This window comes from Suillus subalutaceus, assembly GCF_016647625.1.
Source record: "Suillus subalutaceus strain FC151 chromosome Unknown DFJ58scaffold_199, whole genome shotgun sequence".
Taxonomy (NCBI): Eukaryota; Fungi; Basidiomycota; class Agaricomycetes; order Boletales; family Suillaceae; genus Suillus; species Suillus subalutaceus.
In genome coordinates this window covers 22,648-44,357 of record NW_024540448.1, presented here as the reverse complement: position 1 = coordinate 44,357, position 21,710 = coordinate 22,648, and the positions used below count along the sequence as shown (strand labels likewise).

At 48.2% G+C, this 21,710-nt stretch overlaps 8 protein-coding genes across 8 annotated transcripts; 4 read left to right on the top strand and 4 right to left on the bottom strand.

The window, feature by feature from the left end:
• The first annotated feature begins 655 nt into the window (after window positions 1–655).
• DFJ58DRAFT_818929 (uncharacterized protein) lies at window positions 656–2,456 on the top strand. Its single transcript, XM_041391886.1, has 6 exons — window positions 656–817; window positions 877–897; window positions 958–1,408; window positions 1,459–1,648; window positions 1,700–2,233; window positions 2,284–2,456. Exons 1-6 carry the CDS (start codon window positions 725–727, stop codon window positions 2,351–2,353), a joined length of 1,359 nt encoding a protein of 452 aa, XP_041236924.1. The 5' UTR covers window positions 656–724; the 3' UTR covers window positions 2,354–2,456.
• On the bottom strand, window positions 2,457–5,197 carry DFJ58DRAFT_818921 (mate-domain-containing protein). Its single transcript, XM_041391885.1, has 12 exons — window positions 4,589–5,197; window positions 4,316–4,533; window positions 4,234–4,268; window positions 4,053–4,193; window positions 3,977–4,004; window positions 3,854–3,919; window positions 3,557–3,794; window positions 3,352–3,441; window positions 3,201–3,299; window positions 3,089–3,144; window positions 2,925–3,042; window positions 2,457–2,808 (listed from the first exon to the last, which is right to left on the bottom strand). The coding sequence occupies exons 1-12, from the start codon at window positions 4,873–4,875 to the stop codon at window positions 2,580–2,582; spliced, it is 1,605 nt and encodes a 534-aa protein (XP_041236923.1). The 5' UTR covers window positions 4,876–5,197; the 3' UTR covers window positions 2,457–2,579.
• A 159-nt stretch (window positions 5,198–5,356) lies between these two features.
• Window positions 5,357–7,316, top strand: DFJ58DRAFT_710215 (surface antigen-domain-containing protein; the record flags this gene model as incomplete). The annotated part of the gene is made up of 8 exons (XM_041383812.1): window positions 5,357–5,512; window positions 5,566–5,913; window positions 5,974–6,198; window positions 6,257–6,345; window positions 6,395–6,593; window positions 6,650–6,785; window positions 6,838–6,969; window positions 7,040–7,316. 8 exons carry the CDS (start codon window positions 5,357–5,359, stop codon window positions 7,222–7,224), a joined length of 1,470 nt encoding a protein of 489 aa, XP_041236922.1. The 3' UTR covers window positions 7,225–7,316.
• A 37-nt stretch (window positions 7,317–7,353) lies between these two features.
• Window positions 7,354–8,150, top strand: DFJ58DRAFT_818916 (ribosomal protein S8). Its single transcript, XM_041391884.1, has 3 exons — window positions 7,354–7,439; window positions 7,489–7,980; window positions 8,034–8,150. Exon 2 carries the CDS (start codon window positions 7,494–7,496, stop codon window positions 7,956–7,958), a length of 465 nt encoding a protein of 154 aa, XP_041236921.1. The 5' UTR covers window positions 7,354–7,439; window positions 7,489–7,493; the 3' UTR covers window positions 7,959–7,980; window positions 8,034–8,150.
• A 998-nt stretch (window positions 8,151–9,148) lies between these two features.
• On the bottom strand, window positions 9,149–11,471 carry DFJ58DRAFT_818913 (cytochrome P450; the record flags this gene model as incomplete). The annotated part of the gene is made up of 11 exons (XM_041391883.1): window positions 9,149–9,340; window positions 9,406–9,449; window positions 9,514–9,703; window positions 9,756–9,932; window positions 10,047–10,091; window positions 10,149–10,207; window positions 10,260–10,549; window positions 10,684–10,757; window positions 10,807–10,888; window positions 10,952–10,995; window positions 11,063–11,471. Coding segments are annotated over 11 exons (1,573 nt in total), but the record flags the coding sequence as incomplete, so codon positions are not given.
• A 2,207-nt stretch (window positions 11,472–13,678) lies between these two features.
• DFJ58DRAFT_719127 (stress-activated map kinase interacting protein 1-domain-containing protein) lies at window positions 13,679–16,673 on the bottom strand (the record flags this gene model as incomplete). The annotated part of the gene is made up of 13 exons (XM_041384573.1): window positions 13,679–13,770; window positions 13,823–14,006; window positions 14,057–14,134; window positions 14,188–14,264; window positions 14,319–14,551; window positions 14,604–14,862; window positions 14,887–14,985; window positions 15,040–15,291; window positions 15,314–15,778; window positions 15,833–15,992; window positions 16,025–16,111; window positions 16,206–16,593; window positions 16,651–16,673. The coding sequence occupies 13 exons, from the start codon at window positions 16,671–16,673 to the stop codon at window positions 13,679–13,681; spliced, it is 2,397 nt and encodes a 798-aa protein (XP_041236919.1).
• Window positions 16,674–19,165: 2,492 nt separating this feature from the next.
• On the top strand, window positions 19,166–19,607 carry DFJ58DRAFT_669830 (hydrophobin; the record flags this gene model as incomplete). Its single annotated transcript, XM_041382815.1, has 3 exons — window positions 19,166–19,291; window positions 19,348–19,509; window positions 19,560–19,607. The coding sequence occupies 3 exons, from the start codon at window positions 19,166–19,168 to the stop codon at window positions 19,605–19,607; spliced, it is 336 nt and encodes a 111-aa protein (XP_041236918.1).
• Window positions 19,608–20,940: 1,333 nt separating this feature from the next.
• Window positions 20,941–21,673, bottom strand: DFJ58DRAFT_669807 (uncharacterized protein; the record flags this gene model as incomplete). Its single annotated transcript, XM_041382814.1, has 3 exons — window positions 20,941–21,114; window positions 21,169–21,295; window positions 21,345–21,673. 3 exons carry the CDS (start codon window positions 21,671–21,673, stop codon window positions 20,941–20,943), a joined length of 630 nt encoding a protein of 209 aa, XP_041236917.1.
• Between the last annotated feature and the right edge of the window lie 37 nt (window positions 21,674–21,710).

The following is a 21,710-nucleotide window of genomic DNA, read 5'->3' as shown; positions in this document are numbered from 1 at the left end:
TTGCAGTTCTAATTTAACAGAGTATACCATGTCTGAAGGACTGTTACGACAACAATCCGGTTAGTGGGAGTGAATTCGGGTTTTGTAGGATGAATTCGTGCAGACACATGTACGCTGAACCGCAAGGAAATGTAGATGGATTTCTACATATGTAGTACGCAGTGATTTTTACATCACTTTCCGTGACCAGGCAACATATAGCTGGCTTTACCCTACATCTTATATGTTGGACAAATTTTGGTCGCCCTCGAGAATGTGGTTCACTTGCAACCGATAGCTAAGTGGAGTGTTCTCGTACAAGCCTTTGACAGACTGAGAGCAGCAGCACCGAAATCGCCTGAGGCAGTACCACATAAGTAGGTGTCGGGAGTTTAACGAGGAATGGACACTAACACTAGCACTGCCACATCACAATGGCGGGTGGCATCCTGTGGCACATCTGACGGTGGCACACTCATCGCCCAGGTCCAGTGAACGTTTTAAACTATATATTAACGAGAGGAGGCGTAGTTGAAGGTGCCGACCATGATGGCTACAGACTTGATTCTAAATTTCTGATTATAAAAAAACAAGCATCTAAAATCTGAGACCGAAGCTTAGTCATCTAAGTACTATTTCTGGCCGCTTGCTGGCCGGCATCTATACATGCATGCTGCAACTTTCGAAGTCTCGTTTGCCACTTGTTGAACTTGAATTTGGGATCCAACCCTCATAACACTGGGCCATGTTCACCAAAACAGACAGAAAAGTCCTGTTCAAATCTCCACCAACTGTATTCACAGACAAGCTTATCTCCCAAGAGGCGCGTCGATCTAAGGTGAGCAAAGGACATACTCTCATCTCTGATCATCCTTGTCTAAGAATACGTATTACTAGGCTTTGGAAGAACAGAAACGCGTGTGTGTGATGGACATTTGCGCATTTCTCTCGAATATTTAATATCGACTTACATTACAGAGACGAGCACAAAAGTTTGAATCCTCCAGGCAACTCGATGCTTTCGCCGATCTCAATCTTGGGAACTCTGATGATGACGGTGACCTCGAGGATGAGCCAGAGATAATACGTGAAGGTGTCTCCGGTTTTGTGCAGATGGTGTCACAACCTCTGGAGACCCCGTCTTTGTCCTCCGATGCGCACAATGACGAAATAGTGCAGTCGGCCAAGCGACGAGGGAAAACCCGACGTAAACGCATCAAAGCCAAACCGTCCAAATGGGCTGATAAATGCATGTACGCTGAGCTCCTGGAGATGAATGAAGAAGCTCACCTGTGGGACAATCAATCCGGTGATGTGATCGATGGCCTTCCACGCGATTTAGAGGCAGCCTGGGTAGCGGTGGCACCCGTTCCTACTGGGAAACGATGCTTGGCTGTTACTCATCAGTCAACCGGAATAGTTGGGATATGTATGTAATAGCTTCTTGGACGAACCTTTCAACTCATCATATTCTGATAGCGCCAAATACGACTCTTCGATCTCGTGTATTGGGCAAGATGCTCCTTCCTAGATTTCCATCCTCCCTCCCACCTCTTACAGTGCTCGATTGTATTCTAGATGTCAACTGGAGGGACAATGGCATCATTCATGTCCTGGACGTGCTCAAGTGGAAGGGTCAAGATGTCGGCGACTGCGAGACCCCTTTCAGGTGGGCATGCATTACATGCAAACGATCTGCTTCCTGAAATTTTATACGTAGGTTTTGGTGGAGAGATACCCGCTTAGCAGAACTTCCAAAGCCCCCTTTACCATCTGGAAATTTTTCATTTACAGCTCCTTGCACGACAGCGGACACTTCATCTCACAATGCCGGGTCATCTTCAAGTATGCCTACTTCTGAGCGCGAGCGCTACCGCTTTCCATATCCAACGTCTTTTGTCCCAATACCGTATCACACTGATACCACATTGACTTCCCTCTCTTCGTTTGTCATCCCTATGGCGCGATCAACACGAGAAATTAGTGTTGATATCCCCGTGCATGTCTCACCACCAGAATTCACTTTGCATGATATGGCCGTCGATGGCACTCATGATTCAGTGGCCTCACGATCTACTACGTCAGTTATTGCCCGCGTGGACTCCGATGGATTATTGCTGTATGTATCTCACGCAAGCTATGAGGAGGGAACCAGTCCCTTGAGTTGTTGGATACCCAACAAGGCGATCACAGAGCGCCCGGAACTTTCTAGTAGTTCTGAAGGTCATGACAGCCCACTTGATGTGTTCCAACGGTGCGTGATGTGTTCCTCCATAATGTTTTTGAACACTGACAGTCTATCAGTCTGGTCCAGCGGCGCACTGTAAAGAACCTTCATGTAGTTCCCGGTTTACAAAATTCTATGGACATATAAATACACGTTTTATCACGAATTGTCTCACATCATTCATTACCCATCTATCATGAGATTGACTTGTGAACACAAAATAGACCATCACTCATTCATGCAAGCAAGCCTAGTACAGCAAATGTCGTTTACTCTTGGCTACTACTGTAGATAAGAAATGAATATGAACAATACTTTTCCGTTCACAGACGAACGGTTTTCTTCTAAGTTATATCTATGAAATAAATGAACATTATAGATGTGATGATCCATTTTCCTCCGCCTCATTCTTGTTCTCAATAGCAAGCCTATCCGAAACTTTCTTCACCTCTTTCTGCCAGTCGGTTGCAATACACAGATAGGTGCCCCAGACAGAGCAATAAACGAGGGAAACTGTGAGTCCCACCCATAGTCCCACTAGTCCCATGCCCATTTTAAAAGTTAACCAAACACCAAAAGGAATGCCAATGACGTAGTAACCACTGCAAAAAATACGTTATCGAGAGAACCATGGCTGGTGTGCGTAGACCTTACCTGAGATTGAGAAGTGCGCCTACGAGCTGCAAGAGAACTGAATCAAAGAGTGCGATGAAATAACCTAGCACTTACTTGTTTGCCCTGTGCTCGCAAGACACCACTGGTAACAGCGGCGATCCCATCGAAGACCTGATACATGGCAACAACCGGAAGAACCGAGGCCACCAGCGTTACCACCTCTGAGACTGAATGAGTATTGGAGTGCACACCACACTGAAATCCTACCGGGGTCATCATTGACGATATACGCCCACGACTGCCTGAACGATATAAACATGGTACTAAAAAGTTTGTCTGCATGTCAACACTGCTTGACCTGAAACTGGCGCATATATACCTCCATATTGCCGAAATCGCAACTGCAAGAACAATCGCGGCGTATGCGGAAACTCCGGCACGCCTCGCCTGCTTTTCGCCCAAAAGATTCCCAATCCTACTGGACATCAGCCGAGACATGATTGGATGTGACACAACATACCGTCACAGACGTAGCCAAGGAGAGGGCGAAGGGAGCTTGAAATGTACAGGAGCTTGAGATGAGCAGAACGGATTGGGAAGCTAAGGCAGCAGGCCCGAGTCTATGAATAAATATTAGCGAGCTTGCCTACTTAATGCGGTTGGTCTCGCACAAACTGGCGGCCACTGTCAAAACGCAGATCAGCATCTACATTCTTAAGTTGCATACCAATATACGCACAGTTATTAAGCTCCCATGACCACCATTCAGATGCAGTCTGGCCAACGCCAGCGAGTCCCAGCTTGACAAGACAGTCCAAGCCAGTAAAGCTCCGCATTGAGATAGGATGCCAGGCAGTCTTCTCGACGTAGAAAATGCCATATATTACTGATGAAATCGAAATCAGATTGAAAGATATGGAAGTCGCGATTGGAGCTCCAATAAAGCCAATCCTGACGGACTCAGGACCCCATACTAGAATGTTCATGAGCTTCCAATTGAAACGTTAAAAAATCAGGACTATTACCAAAAACGTAATTCAAGGAGGGCGTTGATCGGCGCCACGACTAGGATGATCTTGGTCGGCACAGCGAAGAGTCCTCAAAAAGCAATTGACGATCGGTATGTAACCCTTCTAGTGATGTGACATTCATTACCTTGAGATTGAAAGTAGCGCCTATAATTCTCAGAAAGTCAGCATTAAAGATGCCGATGGTGTGTATACTATCGCACCGCGAAACGCAGTTGAAAGAATATGCTGGAAGTCCCAAAAGACGACCATCTTAAATAGACAGCAGCTAGGTGCGCAACTTCAGGATCCTGTCTGAGCAGGAGTAAAATGGATTCAGCGTTGAACCAAATCATAAAAACAGGCTGAAATTATATCAATGAGAGATCGGTGGGGACAAGTGACAAACATACCATAAGGGATTGTGGCCGTCACAACAACTGCGGAAATGATTAGATATAGGAGCATGCATAAGAATAATACTTGCGCATGCGTTGGCTCCATAAGCCGACTAATTGCGGATGGCTAGATGTCCATGCCGCAGGGAGAAGTGTGTCGAGAGCAGATACTAGACCTTGTACGATGGCGTAGCCCGATACGCTTGCGGTCATGAAAGCTAATGTTGCAGCAGCAAGTGCTGTCGTGGAGATGTGACCGATAGCCACTACGGAAGCGATATTGAAACTAAACTCAAACAGGTGAGTTCTGCGATGATCGAAGATTAGTGAAAGCTACATGGGAGGCTGCAATCTGTACGAACGCAAAAATGGGAAGGGTATATTTCGTGAGGATGCCAAGTTCCTCCTGGAATATTACCCAGGTACTGTGACAGTCCCTTTCATTCGAACAGTGCACACCCTCTTCTACGTGAGGAACCGGAGTTGATAGTAGAGGAGTATTCTCTGTCGGCAGATTGGTCATTATTACTGGTGCTGAGGATACGAAGGAGATGCTGGGCTGTGGAGCTACCCCGTTTGTAATTTGCGTTGGAGCATTCTCGGTCCCGTTCAGTAACTTCTGCGTTTGTTCCTCGAAGTTATGCCCCATGGAGGCCGCAAACTGAGCAAGAAACGCGTGGTCACAGGGCAGAGAACCTGGGGTGCCTGATACTGCATGTTATCCAAAAATTTCACCAGTGAAAAGTGGCTAGAATCTTGGGGGGTTAAAAAATTCCGCTATCTTCTCCGCCATCGACCATATGTCCGGGACACTCAGCCGTGAAAATGTCAGAAATCTAGGGGTGTCAAAATTTTTCACCCACCTTCAATATATCAGTCAGCTGTGAATATGTCAGAAACTTGTCCCTCAATTTGCTCTCGCGCTCGCCGGAGAGCGCTGTCTTGCTGCCATGCTAACTTGTACATGTTCAATATGATGGGCACCACTTTTGTCGAGAAATTTACGCCTCGGCTCCGCAAGAAGTCACGTGATTTTGATCGCGCGTCAATTTCTCCAGATATAGCATATGTCGGAGTTGGAATGAAAACAAGTTGTAAAAATAATTAAGAGAAGTAATTGTCTTCCTCGAATGGCGGAGGGCTTGCATCCTCCGCTGCAGCGCACTGCGCATCCTCATGAGCCCAAGGAAGATGATCTTGAAAAACTCAAGAAGTGGCAGGAAGCTCGCCTTGAACGAAAACTCCGTGGAGAGTATGAGTCTGCTGTTTTTCACCTTGCAGAGCTTGTGAGTGACACGTTCATCCGCATTCACATCACCTCCGAACGGATCAACAACAGGTCAACCAAAATCTCGAGACATCACTATCAGTCACTTCAATCCGTGTGGATGGTGCCACAAATACCAGGAAGTCTTTCTTAGGTTGGTTGATTCAGCCATGGCTTGCGCGGCACACAGACGACCGGGCGCACAAATCGAACAACCTGCAAGGAGCGCTGTATACTGCAAGGGGCATAAGCCACATTCTGCAAGAGACGGACCTATTTCACTCTGTTGACGCAAAAATCCAGAGGAGTCGAGATCACCTTGCCGGGGAGGGGGACGTTGATATTGTTGTCACCACACGTGAAAAAGGCCGGTTCTACTTGAAAAGTGCCACGGAATTTGGTAATAATGAGGGTAGCGTTGTGAGCATCGTGTTTTTACTAGTACCGATATGACACCTTCATGTTTCATTGCCATCACAGAGTGTCACGGGCAGAGTGCGAAACATATTTGGTGGAGCTGAGTTCCTGGAAGGACACTACTCAGCAGGAACAAAAACGCGTCGTTCTTTCCACGGGCTTCTCTCCCTTCCTCTTTCGCCGTCTTTGCGCACAACGGGCCAACTTTCGTTGTTCAGTCAGGAGCGAGATCTCTCGTCTTTTGCAAGTTGTTCGGAGATTTCACACGGCTTAAAGGTTGCAACAAATGTAAGTTTTATTACTTCTCCTGTGAAATGTCAAACATACTGAATCTGTGCTCCTGAAGAGCAACTGGGGAGTTCATGGTGTCCACGAAGTTGCGTATCAGGTCGTTTTAAGGCACATCAACAATTTAGCATCAAATGCATCAGTTAGGTCAGGCTGAACACGTATATCATTGAGTCTGTATTTAAGGATCATGCAGTATTCGCGAACACGCTGGTCACACTATCAAGTCGTCGATCTCTCATTCGTGGACAAAAGATACCAGAGATGACAAGCTTGCAGCGTCGCGTGGCTTCTATGGCAAGGTTTATCAAGAACTAGCTGGACTGTCAGGGGACGTGTCATTTTACAAGGCTGAGGTTGAAAGTCAGTTTTCCCGGCGCCTCGTTCCAGGAATGGTGAGACTCGTACTATTGTTGGATCAGTATGGCATGACTTCATGTTGAACATGCAGAGCCTCTCATTAGCTGCACGGTCTGGCTTCTTAAAGGCTCTTACCGGCCCTAGCCATTTTTCTGATAGGTTCCAGCTCGGTGGCCCTCTCAGTTTAAGGTCGTTCAGGGCAAACAGCATAGGCCCTCGAGATGGAGGTATTTCTCAATTTTAACGTGGAAAAGGCCTTTATTAATCTGTCCGCGCTAGTTGATTCACTTGGCGGTGATATTTATTGGTCAACAGGCGTTTCTTTGGTGTCCGATATCCCACGGAAACCTCATTGGCCCATCAAGTCACACATCTTTGTGAACGCTGGGAGGTTGGATGCAATGGACGGAAGTGCGTAACTACCCGATCCTTTTCCCTCTAGAAAGATACTGATTGCACTTTGGTTCTTTGCCTATGACAGCGAAAGGACTCAGCGAGAATTTAATAGGGTGTCTAAGAAAACCCTCGATATCTGCGGGAGTTGGCCTTATATACCGCTTCGATCCTGTGAGGGTAGAGGTAAACTTTGGGGTGCCGCTTGTTGCAAGTAAGAGCGATGGTGTGCGAAGGGGCTTCCAAGTTGGTATTGGCATGGAGTTTCTGTAAATTTTTCGTGTTCTGGAGTCCATGTCAGATTTAAGTGTTTGGTAGCTAGATCATCACTCACGAAATTAGAACAACCCACCGTGCGACCCCTCTGAATTGACCCCCATGAGTGTTACCTAATCTTTCGAAGCTTCACTTCTCGTTTTTGAATGCACTAAGTGCTTCACTGCTTGAATCCGCACTCAGCTAAGGTGTAGGCTATACTTGAGTGTCTCGTGCGTTCAATTGCGTCTCACATATTTTCCACTAACATACTTGATATAGTTGCAATGCCTCTACCATATGACTTATGTGCTCGCGTGCAAAACGCCTTTCGAGCACGACACCATAAAATAGCGGTGGACCACACAACGCAAAACCTCGGTATTTTAAGCATCCTCCTACGGACCGGCTTCATCTCCAACGTCACGCGCGGAACCATCGAGTCACCCTCTCCCACTGACTTCCTCCGTGTTGGCGAAGCCCAGCGCCGTATATGGGCCGAGCTTAAATACCGCGACGACCGGCCTGTCCTTTCGGATATGGAGCTCATTAGTAGACCCAGCAGACGCATTTTCATGGATATCGGGGAGTTGCGACGGATTTGCTCCGGACGCCGGGCGCAGACGATTAAACCACTGGGCATGGGTGAAATTGCAGTTGTACGGACAAAAAACAAAGAGCATGAATGGTTGGAGGCGCGAGAGGCTTTGCAGTTAAATCTAGATGGGGAAGTGATTTGTCGAGCTCGTTGATCCCGTCGAGGGCCTTTCGTTGGTGCGCAACGGGAATCATGATTTGTTCCGTCGTAGAGGCTAAATTCACTCTAGTTCTGTCCTACATATCATATAGATTTATCCACTACACTACTTGACAAACATCTGAGGCATGTGCATACTTTTGATGGTTAGTACCTTCATAATGTCAGGGAGTTGATGTCCTGATCTATTAGCCTTGGTGATTACATCGTCAATACAAGGTGCGCTACAAATTTGTGTAGGCGCGACTGTAGTCACAAAGTCACAAGTCTTGGGGAGTCTGTGCTAATGAACTCATTTGACCATAAGGAAAAGAAGACAGCAACAGCCCCATTGGTGGACAGGAAGGTATCATGGTAGTTGATGGGCTCACAAACAACTTGAAACAAGGAGCATAGTGATACAAGAATGCTATTCGAGATAAGGTAGTGCTCCACGCAACCAAGACCTACCAGTTTCACCCCTACGCCGTGATCCGTTGTTTACATTCTGGAGAGGGAACATTGGTTAAATCCTAAACTCGTAGCTTTGGTACTCACGTATTTCTCATTCTCGCAGCACAGAGGCTCCTGGTTTGCCGCACAGCCATTGGACGAGAGAGCCACAAATGCATCCACTACTGCAGCGACGTCAACCAGGCCGAGCTCGGTCAAGGTAGGCTCTGTTTGCCAATACTACAAAATTTTGAATTAGGAGATCGTTGCGTGCTTTTCATTGGACTAAGCTCACTATGGCTCACTATGGTGTCTTTGTTACGACGCTCGATGATACCGGTGTCTCACTGACTTTGAGCAGCAGCGAAGAGGGCAAACGAAATGAGGGCGAAGATGCTAAAGATCATTTTTGGTGAGAGAAGCTGAATGGGTGGGTGTGGTACTGGGCGGGCAGAGATGGGAGATGGGGAGCCCTTTCACTTTTTTTCCTTACTTTTATGTGTTCTCCGTCGCAGTTTACGGAATACTAACCAGAAATTCACAGTTACGGTAGGACACTGCAATTTCGGAGTGGGATTCACGCTAACGGCGTGTCCACTCGCAGGCCCTTCATGAGCGCAATTTCTTCTGCGTCCTTCGATTTGAACCTGCAAATGCACGAAAACCAATACCGCTCCAGCCCTGACCCAAAAATTCGGCAAATTATATACATTGATCCTGAGATCGATGACTTGACGTTAGCATACAGTCAACTTCTTACGATACCATTACACAGTTACAGAGCAATCAAACTTCATAGCGGCGCACCCGGAGAGGCACACTTCCAGCCTCAGCACTCCCAACCACCTCCGGCCTTGGTAAATTTCCCAAACTTTCCACAATCTGCACTCCAGGGCCATCCGCCATCTCAAACATAAAGTTTCGCACAAGGGCGAACAGCACAGCCTGAGACGAAACCAGACCTGGTCAAAACAATCCAGAACCAATACTCTCAATGCGCAGCTGCGTACCTTGAATTCTGTCAACGCAAATAGCCTCCCAAGGCATATCCGCGCTCCGTCACCAAATGTCATTAAATGACGGTAGCCATTGCAGGGCTTCTCTGGCCCCATGCGTACCCTCGTCCCGTTCGTACCACCGGGAAGGTTTAAACACCTTTGCGTCAGGGCCCCACATGCTAACAGAGCAATCGAGTGCAGCGAACGGGACAACGATCACAGTCCCCTTTGGGATGCATACACTCTCAGTAAAGTTACCAGAAGCTGTGCGCAAGGGCTCGCTGAGCGGGATGATGTCTTCTTGCGTAGCCTGTCATACTCGGTCAAGTGTTTTGTGTTGCATATTTGAGTCGGATACGCACCGATCGCTGGATCTGTTTGATTGGTGCGTGGAGGCGAAGAACTTCATTCACCACAGCGTCCAGGTAGGGAAGCTTATTCGCGAGGTCGTCATATGAGGGGGTCGGTCCGAACTCTAGACACTCGTCGCGAAGCTTCGTCTGCACGTCTAGATTCCGCGCGAGTTCTACCAAAGCCCACTGTGGAGTTGAGAAACACGGCTGGAGCAGCTGACGATTCGAACCTTACTGTCATACTGACTGATAAAATGTGAGCAACGGTGAATATTCAATTCTTTTGTTAGATGAATGCACATTACCTGCAGTGGTCTCAAAGCCGGCGAGAAGGAGAACCCTTGCCTGGCAGAGACGGAGATCAGCGTCCCATAGTTCAGGAGAGTTCTATGAGTCGTGTACCTCGTCTATTACTTCTTGTGGAGTCAGTCCCACCCTCTCACCAGATTCCTCCGCTTTCACTACACAACAATTTCAGGGTTTAAGATTTGGCAAATGAACGGCAAGACTCACAGAGCAAACCCAAACATGATTTATCCCCCTGCGCGGCGCCACCAGTCTCTTTTTCCTTGCGTGTCCGCGATAGCATCTCCTGGCATATTTTTCCAACTATCAGGCGAAACTTTAGGGAGAATTGTGTGCGAGGTAATGGCAGCTTCAGGATGAAAGGAAAGTTTTGTGCCAATATGACCAAGTTGTTGGAAACATCAACGGATGAACTAAATGCATTCAGGACGTGCCCGACGTCGGAGTCGTTTCCACCGAGTGCGCCGAAGTCATGGGACAGGACGGCTATGCCCACACTGTCGAGTCTATGTGGCAGGTGCTTGATAAGACATCAGCCTGGTAGAAAGGAATGGATATACGTACGAGATATGATTCATCCTGCACAATGTGTCTGAGTGCGCAGGTACGAAACTTTGGGGAGAAAAATTACCATTGTTGAACATCAATTACTGCGCAATGAGTTCTTTGGTTCGATTCTATCTCACTGTCCCAAGCGATCACTGTCTGTAACACATTTTGAGTGAAGTGCAGGGTGAGTCGATTAGTGACTGACCTTGTGAGCGGCATCATGGAAAACAGATATCAAGCTGCGAATAGCAGCTGCGCTAAAGGCAGGATTGAGGGCCTTGCGCTGCCTGATGAATGAGAGAAAATGACATGGATTTAGCTCGGCACAACTCGGAGGTCTTACTTCCAACCTTTTGTGACTTTCACCATCGGCCCACAACATTCCTCTTCCAATCTGTCAGTCGCATTGTGCATAAGCGCGCCGTTACCCTATAGCTGTGCAAGAAGGTAAAGCGACATACCGCTGTTTGAAGAGCAATCTTGTTGAACGGAGGTTGGTTATACAACCATGTGTCTCTTGCAAAGAAATGAGATATTGCTTTGGGGTCCCATAGTATAACCTTAGACTGTCCAAAGATATCCGGAACCTTGCACACTGGACCGTACTCTCTGGCCCAACGTTCGTATAGTTCAGTTGTAGCGGTGGAATCTAACAGTATCTTGGCGAAGCCAAACACCCAGCCTGGGCTCTGAGGTCCTCGTATGCGTGTCGTTCGTTGTTTTTGGCGATAGACTTGCAGGAGATAGAGGGACGCCAGTACCAAAACCGAGATACGTGTCGTTGAGCCTGGCAGGGGCGAGACGAGGCAAATGTCCTTGAAGGCAAGCCAAATGTCCCTGCCGCAGTGCTTGCTTTGCAACAAACCCATGCCAACGACAGCAAGCGAGATGGGCCCGAGCTGGCATGCTGGCCGCATCTGCATTAAGGCCTGACAAGCGCTCGCCGGAGCCTATATCTCATACATAGTACTACACGGTTAGTTCTCCGGGGGGTCTGTGAGACCTTTGGAGTGGTTTGTGTCTTAAGTCTAGTAGACTCGATACTAGTACGTACACGTCTCGTGACGACGTGACCGTGATCGTCATATTCGCCACCCGAACTTATGACTCTGCCCGAGATCCTACTAGGAGATCCATCCTCGGGGTAGTGACTATGGGCACTACATATTCGATCTTTCATCCTTAATATTTTATCAAAGGACCGCTTTTGCGCTAAACTTCGGTGTCACGACAGATTCTGGTTGCCTCGTCGAGGTGTTTGTCTAGATTCTTGAATCTTCACGCGTTGCTTGGTGAGCACTAAGCTCAGGGTCTGTATAGCATCCAATAATTCTACGGCCAAGCCTGGATCTGTCTATGCAACTGCGGGAGTCCATCCTTTGCCCGCACTCTGATATACAAGTTCCTTGGTTATCACGCATTGACGTTGATAGGTGAACAACTGAGATTGACCAGACCATTCTGAAAGAATGGTCAAGTTGGGTATACTTTGACAAGACTGATGCACTCACGGTATTGACCTCTTCGCAACATAGGGGTTCCTGGTTCGCACTGCAGCCTTGGGAGGTGCCCACAACACTATCCCCCGAGCATTCATTCATTGCTCGACGCTTGTCGATTCCCCCCAGCGCGAAATATTCTGCCGCATCGGAGGACTATTGTGGAATGGAAGTCAGTAATAATTTCGCCGAGCAATATTTTGGTGATGTACCGTGGATTTCAAGTCACAGCACATAATCTTTCCTGTGTCGCACTGCGAGTCGTCTGCCATGACTAGGATCGTCAAGGATAACAAAGCTACGATACGTTTCAACATCTTGTATCGGGTTGACTGGAAATGTTGGTATGTGTGTATACAACGGGGTGGATTTGCAGCCAATTGACCTTCCTGCAGCCTGCCCATTTATGCATTCCCATTGTTTGATGTTGTGTCTGTAGGTTGAAGAAGTCCGTTATTTCTTCGCGAAGTCCAAACGTTCAAATCAGCTACCACGGACTAGTGTCGGTGCAACCGACCTAGCGCCGACGTAGACCTAAGGCCGCAACTGCGATGGTGCCCTCATGTCCTGGACTCATCAGCGTTACTCACTTTTTTAACCACCACATCGTATGATTCGCCGTTTTGAAGGATAGTGCCTGTCCATGCATAAACACAGCCCGTAAACTTCCTCAAGCGCCTTATAGAATCTTCTTCAAGTGGAGCTTAAGTGCGCATTCAGGAGATCGTTGCTTCATCTCCACGAAATTTGTGTCCGTTAATCTCGCCTGACATTTGTCCATTGTTGTTGGGCTCTTAGGCTGGAGAATAAGCATGCGGATTGCCTATCATTGTTGACCTATCATGAGATTATTTACGTCGTCTTTAACGATATTTCCATGTGTGGTGTAATACATATTATACGTACGTACTATATGGCGTCTATTACAGTTGAATGCAGTCCTCGTCAACGCACGTGTAGCGGTCAGAAGGCATCAGCGCTTCAGCTCCGAGCAAATTCCGATTCTTCCAAGTATGACTGGCCAAATAACCAGCAAGCTCAGCAATCAAATATTTGTTATTGTCAAAGACCTATATCCTCCAAATATAACCGCCTACATCCCTCCGCCTCTTAAATATAGCTCTTCATGATGAAAATGACCCATAAGTACTGTTGACTGAGACTATAATTTGAACGTCTCGAGACAGAGCTTTATTTGCGTGTTCAACGAATGAGCCAGACGGGGGCTTTTAGGGCAAGTGATCTGTTTTTGCACTCGACAAGATAAAAGGAACGGTTGGCCCAGTGTGGAACTCATTGCCAATGCCAGCACTCCCTATCTTGATTCGGAGAGGGAAAATTTACATCGTACACAACATACTTACCAGTTGTTTGTGTGCATTGTTTTGTCTCGTGTGATGATCATGCTCATAGAATCCGTTGTCCCGGTAATCGCGCACCTTCCAGAGTTATCGCCCAGCGACCACTCGCCAGTTAATAACGTCTCCGGCTTCATGAGTTCTTCGGCAGGGAATAATCTCAGAAAATTGGATACAATTACAGTGATACAACGATACAAAACAAGGACCCATGTTTCGTTTATACCACCTGTCTGCTGCGCCGCAAGCGGTTGACGGTACTGGAACGGTCCAAATGGGATTTCAGCATCCGTAAGGTCTGCACAATCTCATCTGTCGCCACCATCAGTTCGGTAGGACAACAACAGCGAATGCCTCAACTCACTCGCAAGCTTCGGCGTATCCGCCTCAAAGTCGTAGCGCTTGCTCCCGCTGTCCCGTTGTACGACGATCTTGAACAGCGTCGACGATTTCGCGGACTGTTGACATTGGATGATGCTCTTGATATGGAATGACACCGTCTTTCCACTATCAAAGACCGCTTTGGCCTTGTTTGTGGATGGCATGATCTGGAGGAAGACTGTCATTTCCGAGCTTTGGTGATGATGGAGGATCTTACATGGATATAAACACCATCAATGGCCAAAGTGCGTTCCTGACGGGCCAGCATAGGCATTTTGCGGTAAATGGTGTATCTCTTTTATCGAAAATTAACACCGTGAGGAATACCCATCAAGAAGGATAACGAACCTTGTATGCTGTCGCATAGTCGGCCGCAGAGCTTAGCTGCATCTCTGGGATTTCCGATATCCGTTTGGAAATAGAAGCTGGAGAAAGAAAACACTTAGAAGCTATTCTGAGCGTAAGATGGTTACTAGTACCATTCGGGTCAGTGGTGCGTGCTGATCTGCTTTCGGGCTCGATGCCCAGTTGAGGCAGCGTGGATCTCTTGACCAACGTCAGCTCGCGTCTACCTCCGAGACTAGCAACCGTGCGATCGAGGTACGCCAGCATGTTGAGTTCGTTGACGATCAGAGCATAGTCCTTGAGGTTTGCTACTTTGCTCTTCCGGCAAACTGCTTCAAGCACCTCCTGCATGTACATACCCGCTGATCTGTGCTCAGCAGTGAGTAGGATAGAGGGCAACATAGCCAAATGTAACTTACACAGGGATGGTGGTGGATATATGGACTGCATCAGCGGTGTCTGCAACACGAATACGCAAAAACAACTGGGGACCATGGCTCGACGAAGGACCCAAAGAAGACGATAAGATTGGAGTTGTACCGAACATCGCGCTTGTAGGGCCGGAGACGGATGGCAACGCCAAGCCGCCTGGAGGTCCTGAATCCTGCTTCTTTGGCGCCGCCATAACTCTCGAGGGCCGTCGCTGTATATTGGTCTCCAGCTGTTCATTTTGTTGTACTGAGGGGCATAATTAGCATTGACAAACGAAGAAATGGGTATCGTACTTTGCAGCGGGGGTAGCAGGTAGAATAGCGAATGCCTCAAAACCAAATGCCGAGACCTTGCGCGTACGGTCGGGTGCTGTGAAAGAAAAATATGAATCTTCTGCTACAGCCAGCGACCAACTGGACATACGCGGAAAATCCTCATCGACCTCGCCGTCATCCTCTGCAATGCGCATGACCCAACCTATTGCCGAGAGCTTTGGGTCATCATCCTTAACGCCTGCATTCAGTTCAGGCAGCCATCGCTCGTCCCAGTAAGTCCATAAAGCGAAACCGATGACTTCCTCGATAGTCGCGTCTTTCCGCACGTTCAGAGTCACATGTTCACCACGAGGTTCTTCCGCATGCGGAAAGAAAACCTTGACGTCTACTGAGGCCGTCTCTCCCCCGTCCAGATATGGCACCATACAGTTCACTGAATGGGTTGGCGGGACCGCCTGATGAAACAAGGATAGCAGTGAGAGCAGATGCATGCGGGCGCGCTGGCGCGACAGGCTTGCGTGTGAATGTCATGTCGGATGGAGTGTCGATAACAGGTAGTGATATTGAGACGCCTCTTCTGCGAGTTTCGTGTTTGGGGGGTGGTGGTTCAGATCGCTGATCAGGCTTTGATACCGGATTGATCATCTCGAAAGGAGTCTCGATGGGCTTAGAATGAAGGGTTGGAAGGCACCCTTCGTCAGTCTTGTCCGTAGCACGATGTTCAGACACGGGGCTGAGTCGTGAGCGTGTTCGTGTGTGCGGAGCAACGAACGGTGATGTTCCAAGAGTGGATATATTAGACCCAGACAGTACTGAGGCGGTCCCTGAGAGAAGGGAAACCCCATCGGATGCGCTGTCCGAGTGCATGCCTCGGGTGGCAGCGAAATCTCTTTATATAAGGCGGTGAGCTTTGCAACTAAGTGAATTATGCAACACCGTACGGATCAAATTCGTCAACTTCATCCATATTGTCGTCTCCTGGGGCAACCAAATCATAGTCGTCATCGTATCATCTTCCAACATGCCATCCTCATCATCGGACGAAGAGAGATCGGGATTGAGGCCACGTGCCGTTACGGAGGGAATCTTTTGGCATGGAAGCTGGGACAACCGCGGCGCGCCATCATTCGTACCCTGCGCCTGGCCTCCATTTCGGCCGCACCTTTGAATTTTGGCACAAATGGAATATCCTTTGGGGGTAGCTCAGGAGGGGGGGTCGTCTTTCCTCAGTGCGGGTTGAGGTTGCGATACATCAGCCTGTTCTGAAGTGATTGGACATGGATCAACGTCACTAGCAGCATTTATGAAGTTGACGCGCGGCAGGGCAGCGGGAGCATCTGCTCCTTCGTTATGCATGCTGGCTCTCTTTGCAATGAGAGAGGCTCGCTTTGATGTAGAAGTACGTCGACCTGATACTCTCAAGCCAAACGCTCCCGATCTGTTGCCCATGATTGTTTGGTGGTGCTTAAGACCAGTGGCCCCAGGGAACCCGGATGAGGATTTATCAGGAGCCTCTGATTCATCGTCTGATATAGGCGGACTGGAGGGATATTCGAGTTCTGGCCAACGATGAACATCGGCGAGTGATGCTGCGACAATATAAGAGTTTGAGGTATAGGATGGGCTCAGGGAGATTATACGCGCGCCATAAGGATCATCGACATTACGCAGGTAAGACAGTCTTAAACTGTGAACTAAATATCTGTGTATCAAAGGCATGAGTGCACCATTTGGATCGTCCAGACCTTACCAGGCGTACCCTGGGTCACTGATGAGAGACATGGCGTCTGATCCTACTGGTTCGGTCACGGTCGTGCCCTGACGGAGTCCGGTCGCTCTTCAGATATTTAGTATATTACAACTTTAGCCTTCAGATATGTGAAGACAATAGTGCCTGAGCCAAGTCTGAGATCTGAGCAGGTAACGCCCGTTATTTGAGAGTTCAAGGCGTTCGTTGTACAAGTTACAACTGACATCGCTAGGCAGGTACACTTACTACAGTACGTACAAAGCACCATTACCAATCCAAGTTGACCGGGTATATGCACGTAACCGGTAGCCGATAAGTAGTCCAGTCTCGTCTCGAGTAACTAGACAACAATTTGCTTAGCCACGGTAACGTCGATTTCGCAGGGCAGAAAAAGCGCAGTGTCGAGATAGATTTTTGATTGATTTACTATCAACCATACCGGTACAAATGCAATAGCCAAGTACGAGGTGGAAACGACTCATATCATCATTTCGCAGCATCACGATTTAATCTGATTCACTGGAGTCATGTCAACGTACTTGAAAAGATGTTTCCTCACTCTCTGCAATGCCTGCATATCGTCGTTTCATTAGTATTAGCCTGATCCCTTCTAACGTGGCATGGTGAGACACTCTTGGGCTGTCGGCTTCGTCAGGGAAGTCGTTCGTACATCTGTAAAAATGTCCACTGTATACAACATTCTCAGTAGCTCTTTCTTGATGAGGACGAGTTGCTTGGTTGACTGCAAACCAATCTTGATAACGCATCGAGGTGTCAAAAGTTCTGCAGAGAATGGATAAATCTACCTCTCATATAAATTACCTTAAGCTTCGAAGGAGGAATTAAGTTCGTCATCTTCGACTGTGGCACTGGCAGCCGACTCATCAGCATGTTGGAAGCGTACCTTCTGGTATATATATGGAACACGTACGAAGTCAAGATCAACTAGAGTGATTACTATAGCAATCGATAAATCTGCCATGCACAAACGATCAATCTGTCAAATCGCAGAGTCTCGCCGCCGTACCAACAGGCACTGGAATATTGAGTAGAAATCGGAAAACGAACGTTTGGAGTTGGCGCCACAATATATGCGGGAATAATCATGTTCAAACCAACCTAGTGGCGCAAGGTTGGCGAAAGAAACATCATCGGTAATAGACCAGGCATCAATTATACGTCTCGTGCAGCTGAAGGCTTTGCATGGTTTCGCAAGTAGAAATGCGCAAAAGACAAATATTGGGACATTCCAGATCAAGGTTGCGGTGTGGACCAGTCGTTGCTGGTCTCCTCCAGACAGATCCAAAGATTTAGTATAAAAGAGGACAGATAGTAAGATGGAGTACGCACAAATGATAACCATATAATAACGTGCGTTCTGAGGTTCAGAGTACAGACTTGGGCAAGAAGGGTCAACGGGCCCAAGTTGAAGTAACATGTTAGAAATTTCAACCCGCAGTGACCACACATAACTGTACGCGTGTATGCCCTTGGACTACCTGATTTTGAAACGTACGTGGACCAGCCTTCCCCATTCCTCCTATAATAGCGGATGTGAGAATCCTGCTTGGCAAATATATTTCACCTTGAGGCTCCGATGCGGAGCCCAGCATATCGGCTTGAGTCAGTACTTGTTATTCAATACGTTGAAATTTGTCCGCTGCTTCGGCGAGGTTACCCTCATGATGTAGACTGACCGAGTTGTCTTCCTTAGATTCGGACTGATCGAAGGAAGACGGTACTTGCTTCGTTTCTTCGCAGTAAGTATGTAAGCGCGGTATTTGGGTCTTGCGTCGCGGAGACCGCTCCTCGGGTTTCTTTCAATGCCGTGGAGCGGAGAGGGGAATGCCAAAACTGTTCTGGACCAAGATGCCTGTTGAGAACCATCAAAGAAGGGGTGCCAATGGCATGCATCGCAATAAGTAGAAATGCTTTAGACGGCGCGGGCAGTCAATCGGCAGTATGTTTAGCTTTGAAGTCAAGACAACCGTGTCAAACAGTACAGATGACCGAGTGGTCTCCCTTGGATGAACCTATTGTAAAAAAAAACATATGGCACTAGTCCTTCACAAGCACGGTACTAGAATGGTACTGGAGAGAACAACGGCGTGTATCGAGGCTACCCTCTCGGGTTTCTTTCATAACCGTAGAGCGGAGAGCTCGGGGAATTGCAAAGCTGTCTGATGGAGTTGGAAAAAATCATAAATCGGAAGTGACTGTGTGGCCGTCGGTATCACGTGATGACCGACCAATAAGAAGTGATTCACCAGGATTCCAGTCGCAACATAGAAGATGCGCTTATGAATATACACCGTCGGCATTTAGTGCAACTATACGATGCCGACACGGCGGGGCTCGGTGACTGTGATGAGATCCCGAAGTCACAGGGGCTCTCCGCAGGTATAAAGTCTGGCGGGTTTGCTCGATGGTTCTTCAGTTCAAGTCGCCCCCAGTTCCTTGATCACCCAACTTCAACGCTCTTTCGAAAGAATCCCCAAACCAACCAACCTTTACTCTCATAAAGATGTTTGTTCGTATCCTGTCTATCACGTCCCTTGCTGTTCTGGCTATCGCCACGCCCCTCGCTCTGCGCGACTCCAGCGGCCAGTGCAACACCGGCAACATCCAATGTTGTCAGTCGACTCAGCCGGTGAGTTGATATGTATAGCGCACCGTCTCTGTAACTCGTTTTTATATCGATACTAGGTCGATGAGTACAACAAGAACGCGACGATGTATGGGGAGATCCCCATCTACGCTGACGTCCTCGGCGAAGTCGGTCTCGGCTGCACCCCAATCTCAGTGATTGGCACTGGTGACGGTGCCAACTGTCTCCAGCAGCCCGTCTGCTGCAGCAACGAGTCATACGTACGTATTCAACCTTCGTTGTCTATGTTCTACTTCTTAACGATTTGTAGAACGGCCTCGTCAACATCGGCTGCACGCCCATCAATCTCTTCCTCTGAGCTTTGAAGGCGGGGAAGCGCGCTTGCGATGGAGGGATGAGCGCTAGCTTTCGACGCGGTCGCTATCAGTTTGTTATAGTTTTACTCGAGCTTCAGAGGTTCCCTTATTAGCAAAATGTCAATGCACGCTCTTTGTTTCCAGTTGATCCGTCTGAAATGAAAGTCAATATAGTCCAGCTGCCTCTAATGACGTCTGCCTGAACTTAGCCTTTGGTTGAACTTTCATTTACTCGAGCCTCTCTCCTAGGGTCTTCAATGGCAAATCTGAAAATTCTAAATTAGGCAAAAGTTTAAGATCGTCAGGGAACACGTACGAAACAGAGGCTTTAGTTTCTAGGACATGCCATTACCACGCTTTTCAACGTCGTCAGTACTTCTGTCGTATATATACGAGGCGTCATTGCATGCTCTGACGCGGCGTCTAGGTTTTCACTGCGGACTCGAGGTAAATATACTTCAATAAATAATGGGCAACCCAGAAAGCTATCCTACGGACGTGATAACATAACTCAATCATAGTGCTTCAATCATCTGCCGGACTTCTCTTGCCCTCCCTGCGAATAATGATATTTGCTTCTTCCCGTCCTGCATGAGTTGCTCATAGCTATTTTCGATCTCCTGTCTTATCCATTGCTCGACTGTAAGACATCGTTCTTCAGGAGTGAGCGTTTCTGGTTGGAGAGAAGGAATGGTTTCGAGCTCTTGATATTGAGAAGGCGGAAGCGACGACGGAGGGTGGGGTGGACTGGAAATGGGCGGGTCGTATGGTTGTGGTGTCTGATCAACAACCATAGGTGCGTCATCGTTATGAGGGGTCTCGGGTCGCGAGGGAGGACGAGGCGTGTTTCTAAGGTTGTCCACCTCCACATCGCTCGGGTATTGTTCGCTATGAAGATCGTCCTGAATGCGTACTAGTTGTACAGGAGTATCGTCCGTTCTAGCAGGCTCGTCGACCTTTACTTCCGATGGGACACTTTCTGTTTCTGATATGATAGGGTCCGTCTCAGACTCTAAGGCTACCACCTCAGCCTCGGGTAGGTTTGCCAGTGCTGACTTGGACGATCTCGCCGGAGCCTTCTTGCCGGTCGCTTTAGTCTTCGCTGGTGGCTTAGATGTGGAGACAGCGCGTCCCTTTCGTTTTGTCTTGGGTGCTTGCACCTCCTCGACAATCTCTGCCTGCGCGAGTTCATCACCCGAGTCGGACTGTTCAGGTTTGGGATCGGGTGGAATATCAACCGCCCCTTTCTTCGTCCGCGCTCGTGAAGCAGTGCGGGGTTTGCTACCTGATGCGCTGAAAAATGGGCATCGCGTGCCGGATTTGGTGTCGCGTTTCTTATGTTCCCCTCTGTCGTGGATGGGTCACCTTACGTCTCGGGGGGAGAACTTCATGTACCCACATTGGATCATCGTCAGTGTCCCAGCCACCTAGTGAGAGGTTGCAATACAAGCAAGTTACGGTATCATCATCCTTTGTTTGGGGGGTATACACGAACCCTCCCTGGGCCATCTAATGATAATGAATGAGATTTAAAGTACGGCATAAATGAGCGTGGGGACGCACCTTCTTTGAGCTAGCACCGTGGTCATCTTGCTCGTCATGAGGCCACAAGTTTTCGCCGAATGTCTGAAGACGTGCCTTCTCCATCGCCTTGCTCGTTGGCAAACGTTTCTTGTTCAAGAATACAAAGCTAGTGTTTGAATAAGCATCTCTTATGCTTAGAAGACGCGTGAACGCACCTTCCATCCTCTGCAATATCCTCACTGAGTCCGCACCGGACTATTGCCCACGCACAAGTACTGCCACACTTCTGCCAATGAATCAGGAAAGGGTTATCCTGTTCATCCCAGTCGCTCAGCTCTTTGTGACACAGAAAGCAAGCGACGCTATCCCTGTCTTCCCAGCTTGGTACCCAGTAAAAGCCTGCTTCGGCAAGGGTGTGCGGGTTGGCGCTGAAAGAGGAAGGATGGGGCCATTTCACGGTTGCGGAGGCAGAGTTGGACTTTGAACTCTTCTTTACGCGCTTGGATTTAAGAAATGAGTCGATGCGTGCTTGAAGGCTTTCCATCGCGGTCGAGGTGGTCTTGGAGAGAGATCAAGGTTTG